The sequence below is a fragment of the Coenobita brevimanus genome, chromosome 112 (genome assembly GCF_032717465.1).
Source record: "Coenobita brevimanus isolate Jiangsu-jjx chromosome 112, ASM3271746v2, whole genome shotgun sequence".
Lineage (NCBI taxonomy): Eukaryota > Metazoa > Arthropoda > Malacostraca > Decapoda > Coenobitidae > Coenobita > Coenobita brevimanus.
Genome location: NC_137065.1, coordinates 565386 through 581573, shown reverse-complemented (window position 1 = coordinate 581573; position 16188 = coordinate 565386). Strand labels below are relative to the sequence as shown.

General features: G+C 42.4%; 1 protein-coding gene across 1 annotated transcript; it reads right to left on the bottom strand.

Annotated features, from left to right (window-relative positions):
• Positions 1-3266: 3266 nt before the first annotated feature.
• Positions 3267-12462, bottom strand: LOC145418034 (synaptic vesicular amine transporter-like). Its single transcript, XM_080286567.1, has 11 exons — positions 12354-12462; positions 11462-11832; positions 10567-11137; positions 10125-10208; positions 8921-9106; positions 8369-8409; positions 7878-8024; positions 7106-7249; positions 5640-5823; positions 3830-3969; positions 3267-3380 (listed from the first exon to the last, which is right to left on the bottom strand). The coding sequence occupies exons 1-11, from the start codon at positions 12460-12462 to the stop codon at positions 3267-3269; spliced, it is 2091 nt and encodes a 696-aa protein (XP_080142693.1).
• Between the last annotated feature and the right edge of the window lie 3726 nt (positions 12463-16188).

Genomic DNA, 16188 nt, shown 5'->3' with positions numbered 1-16188 from the left:
GTGAAAGGATTATTCTTAGTTCTAATAATAATATTTCCATTCACAGGTTTCTTCCTTCCCCAAGAAACTTCTCAATACACCACTAAGACGAGACATTGAAGACGGCAAGTACAGAGTGGTCCATATTTTGCCTTGTCCTTTGCAACTCATATGCAGAGTTCTCGTGTGTTGTGAGGACTGCACAGGTCAGCAATACCAGTGTCTACCGTGCATCATTTTCTACTCATAACACCTTTCATGCTTTAGTGTCGGCTTACATGCATCCATCGATTGCCTTATTGGGGTTGTGTGAGTTGGAGGGAGGGCAGCTTGTGGACAAAATGATTTATTTTTACCACTCCCCCTGACTGAAGACGTCTGACTATAGACAGACAAAATGTCTCCATTCCTCAGACAGCCAGCCCCACAACACACAGGATACTGCAGCTGTGGCAGGGAGTGCAATATATAGACAACCTTTTGTTAAGTAGCTTTTAACTCTCTCAATAACTTAAATTATAGACTGTGAATATATATTTAAACCCATATTTCGTCATCATCACCATATTTTGTCATCATCACCATATTTTCACTATTCAGGCAGACTCATAAATAGTAAGTCCAGTGCATTAGCAATTATTATCACAAGAGAGTTACACTGTACAGAACATTGAATATATACTTACAATTAGGGAGTTAACAGTAGCCATATGATGCTGTATTATTATATGTAAATGAGTTTTATAGGAAGGTGATTAATAATTATGTTATGCCCACAGGCTTATGTGAAACGTGAACCCTGTGTACTGCTGGCTATGTTGCCCTTGCAGTCCATCATTTTCCTGTTGGGGGATAGAGAAACATTTGGTTGACGCTTATATAACCAGGCAATTGGGCCTCTAGGTTACATTGGTGCCACCACATACAATATAGGCGTCCACACCAGCAACTCGGACAGAATGCCAGGAGAGGATCATAGGTAACAGGAATGCTCAGCTGAGAATAAAATAATCGAAAAGATTCTTATACAAAACCTATAAGAGAAAAATCTTCATACAGTGTATAGTTAATTCACTTTTCCATCTCCGTACGGCCTAGTTCTCGTAGCTCAGTAGGAGAATAGGAATACCACGGCTCTACATCCTGCCCATAGTACTCGCGATTAGCATCATATTGTAGTTTTAATTTGTTGTTGAACTCATTACAGTACTGAAAATACAAAGGCTAGTTAAAAGGAACGGGTATGGTAACCAGAGAGACCCACTACTACCTCATACTTAAGGCTAATCGAATTTTATACAGTCAGCTTAATACTGAAGTTATAGGAATGACTCCGTTCATTCAGGTGAAATTAAAACCGATTTTATGCGAGAAACTTTCATGCAATATGGTAAATTCTAACTCCGCCCTCAATTCCGCAACGCAACTGTCTTTCGTTTATATCTTAATCCTTAGCGCGCATGCGTTATGGCGGTCGCGTTCGCGGTGGCCCATTTGCTTTAACGTCGGTGCTCGCTTGGATTAACGTTTCACTCTTATTTTTGTGCTTTAGTTGTGCTTGAAGTGACCAGGATCATTGTGGTCGTCGGCTTTTATTGGTAAGTTATTTTTTTCTTGCAGATTTTTCTTTTGATTCCTCCCCCACCAGACCTCCCCGTCCTCCGTCACTTTCTTGCGTTGTGACTTTGATTTTGACATTCCATGCTCTCCAATAGATTTTCATTCTTGCGTTTATGCTCTTTCTGTGCTTGAAGTGGCCGATATCATTGTGAGCATTTTTTTTTTTCGATTTTTCCTTGCTTTTCCCTATCTGACGGCCGCCTTCCCGCTGTCTTCTGGTGTATGTTTTATTTTCATTTTGTATGCCTTCCTTCGTCCCGAACTCTTGTTTCTGTGCTGATTTTGTGCTTGAAGTGACCAAGATCCAAGGGAGATTTAACATTTGACGGGTAATAGCTATGTTCTTTATCTGAATTACCTGTGAATGTTTCTGACTGCTCGCTGATCTTGTGGGCAGCGTCTTGTCATTTACTCGCAGTTCAGGATCCTTTTCTAATAGTTCTTTTATAGTTTCCCCTGGCTTCATTTTCACTGTTAAACCTCTGTATGATGGGTGTTTAAATAGATATACTGTACATATATACGTATTTTCCCAGAGTTTAGCGAATACCTAATGCGAATGTTGAGCCATCTGAAACAAACACTATAATAGAGACTCTCCATTGCATTTTCCTTTTCAGTTTTTCTGTTAAAGGTTTTCAGGTCTCCGCCCCGCATGTATTCTCATTAACTTGTCCCCAAATTAGCAACTGTCCTTGAGTGCTGAGATGTAATAGATTAGCACTAGTCGCGAAGAAGTGCGCTGAAATGACTGCAAAACCTTGGTATTCAACTTTTTCTGCCGCTGAGCCACGTGAAATAGCTAAGATGCAAATGGACGAAAATCTTGGCTAGGCTAAAGTAAAAATGCTATAGTAGAGACAATACCAAGCACTGTTCACACAGTTTTGGTCTCAGTGAAATTGTTTAACTGACCTTTTTCTATTCAAATAAGTTTAATGCTTTTCCATGGAAATATGTATACGGTATATATATTACCGGATTGACAGGGTTCACATCGACTTAGTTTGTATCAGTAACATACCGTACTTCATTATCATCATCATCATCTTTTATTCCATCTCAAGGTTGCCAGTCTGTACCATAAAAAACACTGAAAAGAAAAAGTTACACCATTAAAGAAACCTTGACTGCGATCATGTGAGAGCATTTGAAGGGACATGCTTCATCATCGTCTTGAAAGTCAGTTCTCTGTATACCGCTACTTCATTCATTTTGACATTTTCGTCCTTTTGCAACCAACCGTACATCCAGTAGCTTAGTGGCAATATTATTACTATAAGCCCCACAGCCTTTAAATAATACTTCTTCCTGATTAGTAAACGGTGTTATCTCATACAGCTTTTGACAGAAACATACAATACTGTGGCTCAACATGCTTTCCATAGCTAGCACTTCCCGTGACTAGCATGTTTTAGTGTCAGTCTTCTTTCACAGTGTCATCACCATCACCATCCTTATCTTCACCGTACATCATCATCATTTATGCTAAATTTGTGAATCCCTCCTCCTCCTCCTCCTCCTCCTCCGCCTCCTCCTCCTCTTCGTCCCACCAAATTGCCAAGTATACTTAAGTGATTCTTCTACGTCTTTTTCTTTTTCTTCATCCCCTAACCAGGTATAGTTACGTGATTCGCCTTCTTCCTTGTTTTCTTCCTTTTCCCTCCTTAATCATCCTCATCAAATAACCTAGTATACTTAAGTGAGGATCGCCGTGGTTGCACATGCGCAGTGATGTGCCTTGTGTAGTCTTGTGGGCAAGGCGCCGACATCAGGATAGCCTGTCGGAGGAACTGCCTTTTAGAAGTGCTTTTGAGAGAGAGAGAGAGAATGTATTACTAAACTTGTGCATTTTTCAGTAAGATCAGAGAGATGTAGTGTTATTCAACTCTGCTGTGCATTTTTCATTTATATCAATGAGAGGAAGCGTTATGAGGAACACACTGAGGTGGTTTGGCCATGTGGAGAGGATGGAGGGTGAGAGACTGACGAAGAGTGTGTATGTGAGTGAGGTGGAGGGGGGAAGAGGGAGGGGGAGGCCGAGGATGAGATGGAGGGATGGGGTGGAGAGGTATATGAGAGAGGGGGGTGTGAGTTGGGAGCAGGGCAGTGAAATGGCGGGTGACAGGGCGACTTGGAGGCGATTTGTTTGTGGCCACCCCAAACGGGATTGAGGCGTCTGGCAATAGATAGATAGATAGATAGATCAATGAGAGAGAGAGAGAGTTACCTGTGTCTCCGGCGTCGAGTGTTCTGACGTAGCTGAGAGGAAGCAGAGGGCGGGGCAGTAGATGAAGTTAAGCAATGCCATAGCTCGCATCAGCCACGGAAAGCCTATTCTTTCTACTACAGCGCCTCCTACAAGCGGACCTGCAAATCATCATCATCATCATCATCATCATAGCTTATCTCCTGCCACTGCTCCGCCAACAAGCAGTCCTGTAAATCATCATTATCATTATCATTATCATCATAATAGCATATCTTCTACCACGTCTCCTACAAGTGATCCTGTTAATCATCATCATCATAGCCAGTCTTCTACCACTGCTTCTACAAGCGACCCTGTACGGTGTTATTATTATTATTATTATTATTATTATTATTATGTTATTATTATGTTATTATTATCATTATTATCATCATCATTATCATGCTGTCATAGATGTATAACACATTATTATCATTATTGTCGTTTCCATGGTTTATGTTCTCGCTAGCTGACTACTTTGTTAAAATTGCCGTCTGTCAATCTTGAGTGTTTGTAACGGAAGATGCACACTAGAATTTGTTGCTAGTCACGAAGTGCCATGGATAGGATGTTGAGTCGAAGTACACTACTTATTTTCATATTCTGACATTGCTGTAATAGGAAATTATGACTGGAATATTATGCATGTCGCGAAGAAACGCAGTGGAAAGAATGTACAGCCGTAGTAGGCTCATTGTACCACTGAACTATTTGCAATACACTCCATTAGGACGAAAATATTCAAGCTAACGTGAATAAACTAAGGAAGTTACCGGTACAGTTGAGCGCGCCTTTTACTTGCCAATAATATAAATTCATCGTCAGAATATTATGTTAAAAAAAATCCCAGAACACTTAGAAAAAGTACCATTTGTAATTTTCATTTATTCTCCATACCTATCCCAATTTTCCATTAGGCTACATAGGATCATGGATAAAGAAATATGTAACATTGTACGAGAAAACACTTTAAGCTGAAAGTGTTATAATTATTCATCATTTGAGTAATTTACGGCACTGGAACAAGACGGTTTTATTTAGTGCTGTACGTATGCTTTAAAGACAGCATATTAAAAAAAAATCCTGAAATCCCTGAAGTTAGTGCGGAGGTCAGGGAATGGAAGTCAAGGTATATTTTGTGGCACCAAGTGTCGTTCCGAAACCAAAGTGTTCTTGCGCACCGCCTGCCTTGTTTTGTTTTTAGTGCTCCTCCAAATGATACTGTTGTTGTTTTCTTTGTACAAGTTTCTTTGCGCCCTTTTTATATGTGTGTGTTTGGAAATAGTGTGTATTTATGTATGCATGTATCTCCATTATGGTCTTGACTGTTTATCTCGAGTCTGTGTTGGTTCGTCTTCGTGTTGCTCGTCACCTTGCCTTACTCATCACCTCTCCACCCTACCATCCCTTCCCTTGCACCATTTCCCTGTCTCCCCCACCCTACCATCCCCTCCCTTGCACCATTTCCCTGTCTCCCCCTCCCCCCACTCTCTTCTTCACCCCTGGCTCTCTCAACCCTGCCTCACTCAACCGTGCTTCACCCCACCACCATGCCTCGCTCATCCCACCTCACCCAACCCTACCCTAGCCACATCCTACGCCACCGAAACCTGCCTCTATCTTACCTTACCTTTCACCCAGCTTCACTTTTCCATCCTTCCACACTTAACCCTGCCTCACCCTTCCACTCAATCAACCCTTAATCGCCTCACCTATCACTGTGTCACTCACTCTACCTTACCTCATCCATCCCTCTGCCTTAACCCTTCCTAACTGTGCCCTGCCTCACCCAGGAAATAAGCCAGCGCGACCGCCGCCTGAGCCAGTGCATACACAGCCCCATACGCAGCGACATGGCGGGCATCGACGAGGGCTGCTAAGTGAGGCATGAGTGCGGCGTCCACGGTACCCACGCCCACGCCTAGTACGAAGTGGGGACCTGCCAGCCACAGCATAGAACGAGCCTCAGGGACCTGGAAGGCAAAGCAGATGATGGAACTAGAAGAAGGCGGCTGGTACTGTTAAGGTAGGCGCTCTGTCGTCTGCTGTTATACGGTACTCTTTTTACCTTAACTTGGCTTAAAATTGCCACCTTTCCATCTAAATAGCGGAGATATAACAGTAGATTAAAGCTGTTACATTGTGCTAGTCACGAAGAAGTGATATGGAAAGGATTTAGAGCCGTAGCATTGTCTGTCCGTCACCAAGTTACATGAAATAAGCTGCAGAAGGTCGAAAATGTGGGCCAAGTTAAGGTGAAAAGACTATAGTGACTGGATGGATGAATAATTGATAGAAGGATAAATGAATGGATGAATGCAGCAACACCCTGGAGCTTCAGGGACTTGGAAGGCACAACAGACTGTGTAAAAGTTCCCAATGAAGATAGGTAGAAGGACGCTGCAGATTAATGAATGATTGAAGGAAGGATCGATGAATAAATGAGTAGGCTTTTCTATATTTTCGTTCGTATAAACACAATATTTTATTCATTGGTTGTAACCTGATGTGATGTTAAAGGCAACAATATAAGGAATTTACGTATTTCTGAAATTCAGATTGGTTTATATCACTGTACGAGGTTTAGTTGATTCCTGGTTGTGTGTGTGTGTGTGTGTACTCCTGTGTATATGTATTTGTGTGTATAATACTGTTGCATCCGTGTGTGTATTTTTGTGTGTATTTGAGTGTGTTTGTGTGTGTGGGGGGGGTGGATGTTTTCGACCCGTATATATAGAACGTACAGATGTAGTTGCCACACCTGTATCAGGACACACACACACACACACACACACACACACACACACACACACACACACACACACACACACACACACAGTTATCTAGGGAAGCCACTAGCAGGGAAGGGGAGGGGGGTGAAACAATCTCCGTTATGGTACACTAGTGAGATGACATTTGACAATACAGTACAGTACGTTTTTACTTTAATTCGGGTTAAAATTGCCATCCCTCCGTCATGGATGTCGAGATGTAACAATATATTAACAGCAGCTATTAGTGACATGGGTAGGAGTACACTGCGAGGAAAGATAGTGGAGGGAGATTATGAGTTACTTATTTTGCAAGTGAGATGCGAGTTATCTTTATTTCACTGGTGAGATAAAAGTGCTTGCAGTTATAAAGGTGAGGGTGGAGATGGTTTGAGAGATTAGAGGGAGGTAGGCAGCTTTAATTAACAAGTGAGATTGTGAGATATCTTTAATTTACATATGAGATAGCACTAAATATACTTACGGCAGCGGCAGCAATCCCCACGAGTACCATAGCTAGTATTGCCACCCTCCACCTGCCCATGCGAAAGGCAGGACCCGCGGTGCAACTCGTGCCCAGTAAGTAACCAATGCTGTCTGGTAGGAATGCCGTGCCCAGCTGCCATTTCTGGACGAGAGAGAGAGAGAGAGAGAGATTAGCATTATCGTTAGTATTTTCATTATCATCGCCGTTGTCGTCGTATCCTATGCCCCCACTAAGAATGGGGTGAGGTAGGATCCACATGAAGGAAAACATTATTACTACAGACATGATCATCGTTTCATCATCATCATCACTTACATGGTTTTGTTTACTTGAAAGAGGTCTGTATTAGGTGGCAGTTTACCTTATAATAGAAGATGGAAATGTGGATAGGTTGTGGGTGGGGAATGGATGATGTGGGTGGTAGGAGTAGGGGCTTAAAAGGTGTAGGTGGGGTGGGGGTGTGGGCAAGGGTGGAAGGGAGGTGTGTTGTGGTGGAAAGGATATGAACTTGCGAGTGGAATGTGGATGTGACCCAGATGGGGAGACAAATACCCTGGGCAGTGTGGATGGGGGTGGAAGTGTGGGTGGAGTGAAGGTGTAGGTATTGGTGAGTGCGTCTGAGGGTGAATGGGAAGTGTGTGAAGGTGGAGAGGGTGTGGAGTTACCTGCGGGTGGAGTTTGGAGGTATGAGTGGAGGTGAGGATTTAAGTAAAGGATGTCAGTAAGAGTGTAAATGACATGTGTTAGAGTGGATTTGATGTGGAATTACCTGCGGGTGGAGTGTGGTTGTGAGCCAGATAGGTAGGCAGGGTTCCAGGACAGCTAGTGTGGATGTGGACACCATGATGGCCCCGGCGGTCACTAGGATGTATGGGTCTCTTACCAGGTGTAGTAATGGGGTGCTGCCCTCCACACGCTGAAAACACACACACACACACACACACACACACACACACACACACACACACACACACACACACACACACAATAGTCTGTTGTTAATCAGAAGGCCACTGAAGTAGTATCTTGGTTATCTATTCTTTCATGTAATTTTTTCTTCATATTTTGTCACTTTAATAAAACGCTTATTTTATTGTGAAGTGTTTAGCTGCTGGATAAGTTAAGATAAACATATATGCAAGGACACGTACGCAACTTAAGCTTAGCAGTGTTTATAAGGTTCTGCATACCCCAGGCATATATATATATATATATAGGTTAATTCCTACAAACCTTTGGTAGACCTGGGCCGACACTTACCTCTGGCTGCGGGCGTAGGTTGAGCACTGCTAACTGGGCCACTGGAGGAGAGTTAGGGAAGGTTTGGTTAGGTTAGTTTGAAGTGGGGTGGATTGGGTTAGGTAGGCCAGGCCAGGGCAGAGTAATGTAGGATAGGTTAGGCAAGGCAGGTTAGGTGTGATAAATTAGTGTAGGTTAGGTTTGGTTTCGGGAGGCCACGGCAGGTTAGGTTAAGTTTCATTTGGTTTGGTTTGGTATGGTTACAGGAAGCCAGGGCAGGGCAGGGTAGGGTAGTGAGGTGGGAGAAGGGAAGAGAAGCGATTCAGTTAACTTTCAGCCATGTTAGGAATTTTTTTTATCTGTTGAATATTTATATATATATAGCAGGTGTTTGAACACACACACACACACAAACACACACACACACACACACACACATTTGCAAACATTACTAATTTCTCTCTCTCTCTCTCTCTCTCTCTCTCTCTCTTTGTATATCTATATCTGTCTATCTGTCTGTTTTTTTGTAAATGTCTATCTGTACATTTTTCTGTGGCCACGTCACCCACTCACCGGCTAGTATAGCAGTAAGGGCAGCAACAAGAAGGAAGGGTGGGGTCTTAGAATTAGTAAAATCATAGAGTAGACTGCCCAGAGGATAGCCCGCCAGTACTCCCAGGGCTATCCCCCCCATCACCAGCCCCTGCATACGCCCCCTCTCACCGTCATCTGGATAGCACTCAGCAACCAGCCCCATCCCTGTGTGAGTAGGAGGAGACTGAGTGAGGCTTGCGTCAGCATGGATTTCGTTATGATATGGTGTGTGTGTAATTCACCGGATCGGTCAGGATCACCTGATGGTCGTGATCTTCAGCTTTTACCCTCCCGGAAGGGAGCTGAGAGCTCATATAGTCCGATCTAAGGGCAAGGCTGTGACCTTCACACACTCACACACCCGTCCCCTTGCTCAAGGGGGACAGTAACCACCCACTTCGCCAGTGAAACTTTTCGCAACCTGAGCGAGGCGCGAACTCCCGTCTACCAGATGGCAAGCGAGAGCGTTACCACTGCACCAGCGAGCGGTGTGTGTGTGTGTGTGTGTGTGTGTGTGTGTGTGTGTGTGTGTGTGTGTGTGTGTGTGTGTGTGTGTGTGTGTGTGTGTGTGTGTGTGTGTGTGTGTGTGTGTGTGTGTGTGTGTGTGTGTGTGTGTGTGTGTGTGTGTGTGTGTGTGTGTGTGTGTGTGTGTGTGTGTGTGTGTGTGTGTGTACAAATGAATGCCTCTTGTTTACAAGCTGATCACAGGATGGTTAGAGGTCCAGAGGAACACACAGGTGTGAGTTGGAGTTTATTCTCTGGTTAAGACCTTTCGTTTATATGGCTGAGAATAAACTAAAAATCTCATGTGTTTAGTAGGCAGCTCCGTCCAATGTATAATTTTGTGTGTGTGTGTGTGTGTGTGTGTGTGTGTGTGTGTGTGTGTGTGTATAACATATGTCATGGTTATGAATATATTAAGTACGATAAGAAGTAAATGAACGCAGCTGTGTACGGTCACCGTACATGGTTTGGTTTTCATGTGAGTGAACTGGGCCAGTCCAGTACGGTAATACTAAGCTATAGTTGCATGATATGCAATGAGTCTTTGATAATTATGAAAGAGGAATAAGTCTCCTTGAGTACTAGTCAAATTTACCCTCCAGTCAGAGTACACTTGCCTGTAAATAACGCTAAGAAGGGGTTGCCATGCTATGTGGGATGAAAGACGGGCAATGCATACCTGATATTGCGATGCAGGAGGATGCCACTCCCTGCAAGCTTCGTGCCAGGAACATCAGGCTGTAACTCTGGGCGTAGGCAAACACTGTCGGGGGAAAGGAAAGGGAGGAAGGGATTTAGAGAGTGCATGTGTGCGTTTTGTAGAGTTTAAAGGATGTGTTGGTGTATGGGTCTCTCTCTCTCTCTCTTTCACTAATTGGTAGATAGAATGATGGATATTAGTGTATGGAGTTACAGTTAAAATTGACTTCATACTTAGGCCTGCATAGGGCGGAAATGATAAGGTTTTTTTCCCTACCACGGGAGGGACACAGTACCCTACTGTATTTGTGAAGTTAGGCAGATAAACATAGATAGATAGGCATAGACAGACTTACAAATAGGTAGATAGATTGATAGATACTATTGAGTGGAGTTACATCTAAAACCGACTTCAAACTTACGTAGGGCGGAAATGATAAGGTTATGCGTGCCCACCACGAGAGGGACACAGTACCCTATGTGTGAAGTCAGGGGTCCCACCAAAGGATTCACCAGCAGCTGCACCAGGGCCTTGGACGAAAACAGGAGACCCACGCGACTGTTCTCGTTGATGATGTGTTGGGGTAGCTTCGTGTCAGGAGCTGATGTGGCGTTGGTCGTGATGTCGGATTGCGTTGATTTCGTTGCGTTGTTTGTCGTGTCGGGTTGAACTGATTTGGTATCCGAGTGCGTTGATTTTGTGGGCCTCGTTGCGTTGTGTGTGGTCGATTGCGTTGATTTGTCGTCCAGTTGCGTTGACTTAGCTTCCGATGGCGTTGTTGTGTCCAGTAGCGTTGTTTTGGTGTCCCAGTGCGTTGATTTGCTTGAAGTATTTGTGGGGTAAGCGTTGGGATTTGCGGATGATTCTGTAGGGGAGGTTTTGATGTCTCTTGTTTTTCCGCCATTGCTGAATGTATTTACGGGCCCCGTAGTGCGAGTCTCTTTTGTTTTGATGTTGGTGTCTGTTGGTTCTGTGTAGGTGTTGGCGGTGTCCTGTGGTTTTGTAATAGTGGAGGCTGGGAGATCTGTTGTTTTCGTGTTGGTTGCGGGGATTTCTCTTGTTTTTCCGGTTGTTGTATAATTTCTGTTTTCTGTGAGTCTCCCTGCTGACTTGGAGATTAAATTTTGCTTGTTTTTTACTTGTGCAGGACTGAGGGATGAGTTATTATTATTATTATTATTATTATTATTATTTTGAGGTGTCATTTTCTCCAATTCCCTCTGTTTTGGTGAATGGAGACGGTGTTTGAACATTTTACGACCATGGGAAATTTCGTACTCATGGTCTCCATATTGTAAGAGACGCCGAATTTCTACCTGATCCTTATTTCCGTCATTCTGTGAACTCGCCGGCCAAAATCTTCTATCTTTAAGATCCTGCTGGAGATCTGACGAGATGGGGGAGACGGAATTGTCCCTGGGTCCGAAGTACCGTCTTGGCGTACGAGCAGACCGAGCCGAGACGAACCTGTTGTTTTGTTTCTTTACCCAAGCGTCCCATGGGTCTTGAGACAGTGGGTATGTGTGGGATGGAGGCTTGGAGCGCTTGTGGTGGGAGGGTGAGGGCGGGGCGGGCGTGGGTGTGGGCGTCAGTAGGCGGGTTGTGGTGTGGTTGGAGGAATATTGAACCTCGTCCTGTTTGATCTGCTGAAGTTCTTGCTGGTATAGGTAGTCTGGTATGATCGGAACTGGAAAAAAGACAGTAGTGGTAACAGTAGTAGTAGTAGTAGTAGTAGCACCAGCAGCAGTGATAGTAGTGGTGGTGGTAGTAGTAGTAATAATATTAAAAATAATGGTGATAATAATAATAATAATAATAATAATAATAATAATAATAATAAATAAATAAATGGTTAAATTATATTCCGAAATCCCATGAAACACGCTGTTGTGTCTTTCTAACCCCTTCTGTTCAATAATGCCTTTTATACCGTACTCCCTTTCTCCCCTCCCTTCCCCTCCATCCTCCCTCCCGCTCTCCCTTCTCTCCCCTTCACCCCCTTTCACTTCCCTCCTTTTCTCCACTCTCTCTCTCCCTTCTGTCACTCTCCCCTTTCTCTCTTTTTCCCTACATACATTCCGGTACATACATATATTTCTCATTCATTCATTCATTCATTCACCCACACACTCGCTCGCTCACATACATCATACCTACCCACCTACCATCTACCTACCTACCTACCTACATACATACATACATACTTACCTACGACTGTGAGAAGCATGTTGTCTAGCACAAGGGCGAGATATACTAGAATCAGAATCACCACCCTCCTTCGTCTCCACCTCTCTAGAATCTCCAGCACGCCTAGCATCGTTGACCTGTGGAGAGAGAGAGAGAGAGAGAGAGAGAGAGAGAGAGAGAGCATACAAGTGTTAGTATTGGAGTCGTAAAAGTAAGGGAGATTAAATTTGTTTCAGGGAAATTAACAAACATTATTAATAAAACGTAATTAATATGTATTTTGGCGTTAATTAAAGATATTACACACACACACACACACACACACACACACACACACACACACACACACACACACAGTCTGTATCTGTGTTGGTTTTTATCCATATATATTTAATTTTTCTATTACCTCCGCCAACGACTTTGGACGGAGGCTATGTATTCACTGCAGTCTGTCTGTCTGTCTGTCTGTATATCTCAACACGTTTTTATCGAGTGCCAATGAAATCTGGTGGAAAGATTGGTGCCGAGTCAAAGAAGAGTTATTAGATTTTAAGATGAAGCCGAGTGTAGTAATAAATCATAATTTTTATTGTCTACTCAGTCCAGATATTTAAAATGAGTGTGAATAGTCTTAAGCTGGAGCGCCTGGGACCACTAGACCACCAGGCGTCTTCATATTAGTTTTATATATTCACTTACCTCTTGATTTTAACTGGACAGGATGTTATTTGAAGTAAGTTTGTCGTCCGCCATAATTACCAGTACTTTGCGAGTATAGTTGTATGATTATTATTATTATTATTATTATTATTATTATTATTATTATTACATGATTCTTTTCGCCGTTTATCGTTTCTGTTCAGTATTAAGAAATGTTCAGCGGTTACCGTATTTGTTCAGTATTTACTTGTATTTGTTCATTATTATTTCCTCAGCATTGTTATTTTCGTTAACAGCTTTATTCGTTCACCAGTTATCACTTCTGTTCAGTAAGGATGGGTATTTGTTCACTAGTTCTCTCTCTTAAACATGTATAGCGTGTTCACTGTATCGATTCTGTTCAGTGTCGTTTCATTTCATTATCTGTCGTCTTCATGAAGCATTTCCGTTCAATATTATAATTGTTCTCAGTTTACCGTTTCTGTTCAGTCTGTGTTCACTGTTCACACTTCCTGTAAATTTATTCACTGGTTTAGGAATTCAGGTCGCTGCGTATTTTTTCTGAAGTTATTTATATTTTTATTGTATATAGTTTTAAATCGTTTTGTATGTTTCGTTCAGTATATATGTCTATGGTCAATGGTAGTATAGTCCTGTTCACTAATTATATAACATTATGTATATCGTCATGTTCATTGGTTGGTCTTCCTGTTCAGTATATATAATTTTTTGCGTACAGTATCAGTTCACTATAGCGATGACGTTCACTGTGCATCATTCTGTTCACCGTTGATGTAGTGTTCAATGAGTATATATAATTTTTGTTCACTCCTTATACTTTCTGTTCATCGTTAAAAATTTTCTGTTCACCGTGTCTGTAATCCTCTTCTCAATTATTGTTCATTAATGTTTCTGTTCATATCTTTTCTGTACACTGTCAAGCTCCCTGTTCACTACTTTGCGTTTCTGTTCACTGTCTGTAGGATTCTGTTCACTGTTTGTCTTACTGTTCATTGTGTGCTCATTACCTCGTCCGTTCAATAATATACACCGTGATCACTTCATATCGCGTCCGTTCACTGTTTCATTCCGTTCACTTGATATCGTTTTTTGTTCACTATGTGCCAATACATCATAACTTTTGTTCACTAAGGATATTATGTTCATTATCTGTCTCGTGTTCAGTTTGTAATCACTTCTTTGTTCAGCTAATTTCTGTTATATACCCCAGTCCTTCGTACATCAGATTAAAATAGGGACATTGATATTACATTTGACGGTTGCGAATATTTACAAATCTTATATACTGTATTTCTCATCCTTTATATTCTCTCCTTTCTCTTTTCTCTTACCTCCTTCCTCTCCGTCTCCCCCTGTCTCACTTTCCTTTCCTCCTGCTTTTATTTTCTCCCTTTCTTACTTTTTCTTCCTCTTCCTCCCTTTCTTTCTCTCTTTTTCTCAGTTTTCTTTCTCCTCCTCCCATTTTCTCTCCATTTCTTCCTCTGTTCCTCTTTCTTTCTCTCCTCTTTCTCAATTTTCCTGCTTTGTTCTCCTTGATTTCCTACTTTCTTTCTCTATTTCCTACTTTCTTTCTCCTTCTTTCCTTTATCCCTTCGTATCGTTCCCCTCTTTTCCACACTTTTCTCTCTTTCCTCTTGATTTCTCTCTTTCCCTCGTTCCTCCCTCTTTCGTACTCTTATTTTCACTATGTCTGACCCAGCCTGAACTAACAACACCTCATTGTTTCTGTCTTTAGGCCAACACAGCACACTCCAGCCCCTCAGGTCTGTGTTTTACCTTGTCTGTATAGTTGCTGTGTGACTCACCTGTGCTGCCTTTTTGTGCAGGTGTTGTCCTTTACACACACACACACACACACACACACACACACACACACACACACACACACACACACATCATTAATAGTAGTAGTAGTAGTAGTAGTAGTTGTAGTACCGTAATAGTGGTGGTAGTAGTATTCACACACACACACACACACACACACACACACACACACACACACACACACACACACACCATTAACAGTAGTAGTAGTAGTAGTTGTAGTGCCGTAATAGTGGTGGTAGTAGTAGTAGTAGTATTCACACACACACACACACACACACACACACGCCATTAATGTTAGTAGTAGTAGTACCGTAATAGTGGTGGTAGTAGTAGTAGTAGTATTCACACACACACACACACACACACACACACACACACACACACACACACACACATATTCACTGACGAAGTGGGTGGTTACTGTCCCCCTGGAGCAAGAGGATGGGTGTGTGCATGTGTGCAGGTCACAGCCTTGCCTGTAGATCGGACTATATGAGCTCTCAGCTCCCTTCCGGGGGGGTAAAAGCTGACGATCACGACCATCAAAGTGACCCTGACCGACCCGGTGAATGATAATTACACACACACACACACACACAAGCTTCTTTCTACCGCAGTCTACGTATACGTCTGTGTACACCCTTACATGTATACCTTCGTCTGCGTGCGCTAACCGGTCTGCACCTCAGCATGTGCACAGTAGTAAAATACCTTCATGATCATAAAACAACGCTTATTCACCTGGCGTAATTTTTCGATTTTTTTTTTTCTTTTTAATATCTCATGGCAGGTGATTTAATTTTATGTGACTTAGCTTCCTTTGGCGTCATTGAGTTTCATTATAATTCGTCTTCATTTGTTTCGAGTAATATTTCGTTGCGTTTTATGTCATGTTCTGCTTTATGTTTCGTGTCGTTTCGTTACTTGCTGAATATATCGTTTTTTTCTCTATATTATTTTCTAGTCCAATTTATTTTGTACTTTTCATCCACGCAGTATTCCAGTTCATTTTCTACGTATTTATGTCTAGGTTTATTGCACCGCTCGTCAGTTACCTTCACATCATGTCATTCATTTATTCACACGTATCGGGTATTCATTTCCCTTCATTTTCTTCCCTTTTTGTTTTTCATTCATTCATTGTTCACTGTCTTTGTTCATCACTTTCATTTTTCCTCAATATATTTTACATCAGTTTGGAAAGCATGTGGAACTTGGGGAACTTTAACCGACCATTGATTTGTTACATTGTGATGAGGTTGTGTGGTGAGATGTGGTGACGGTGTGTGATTAGATGTGGTGGGGGTGTGTGGTGAGATGTGGCAAGGGATGTGTGATGAGGTGAGGT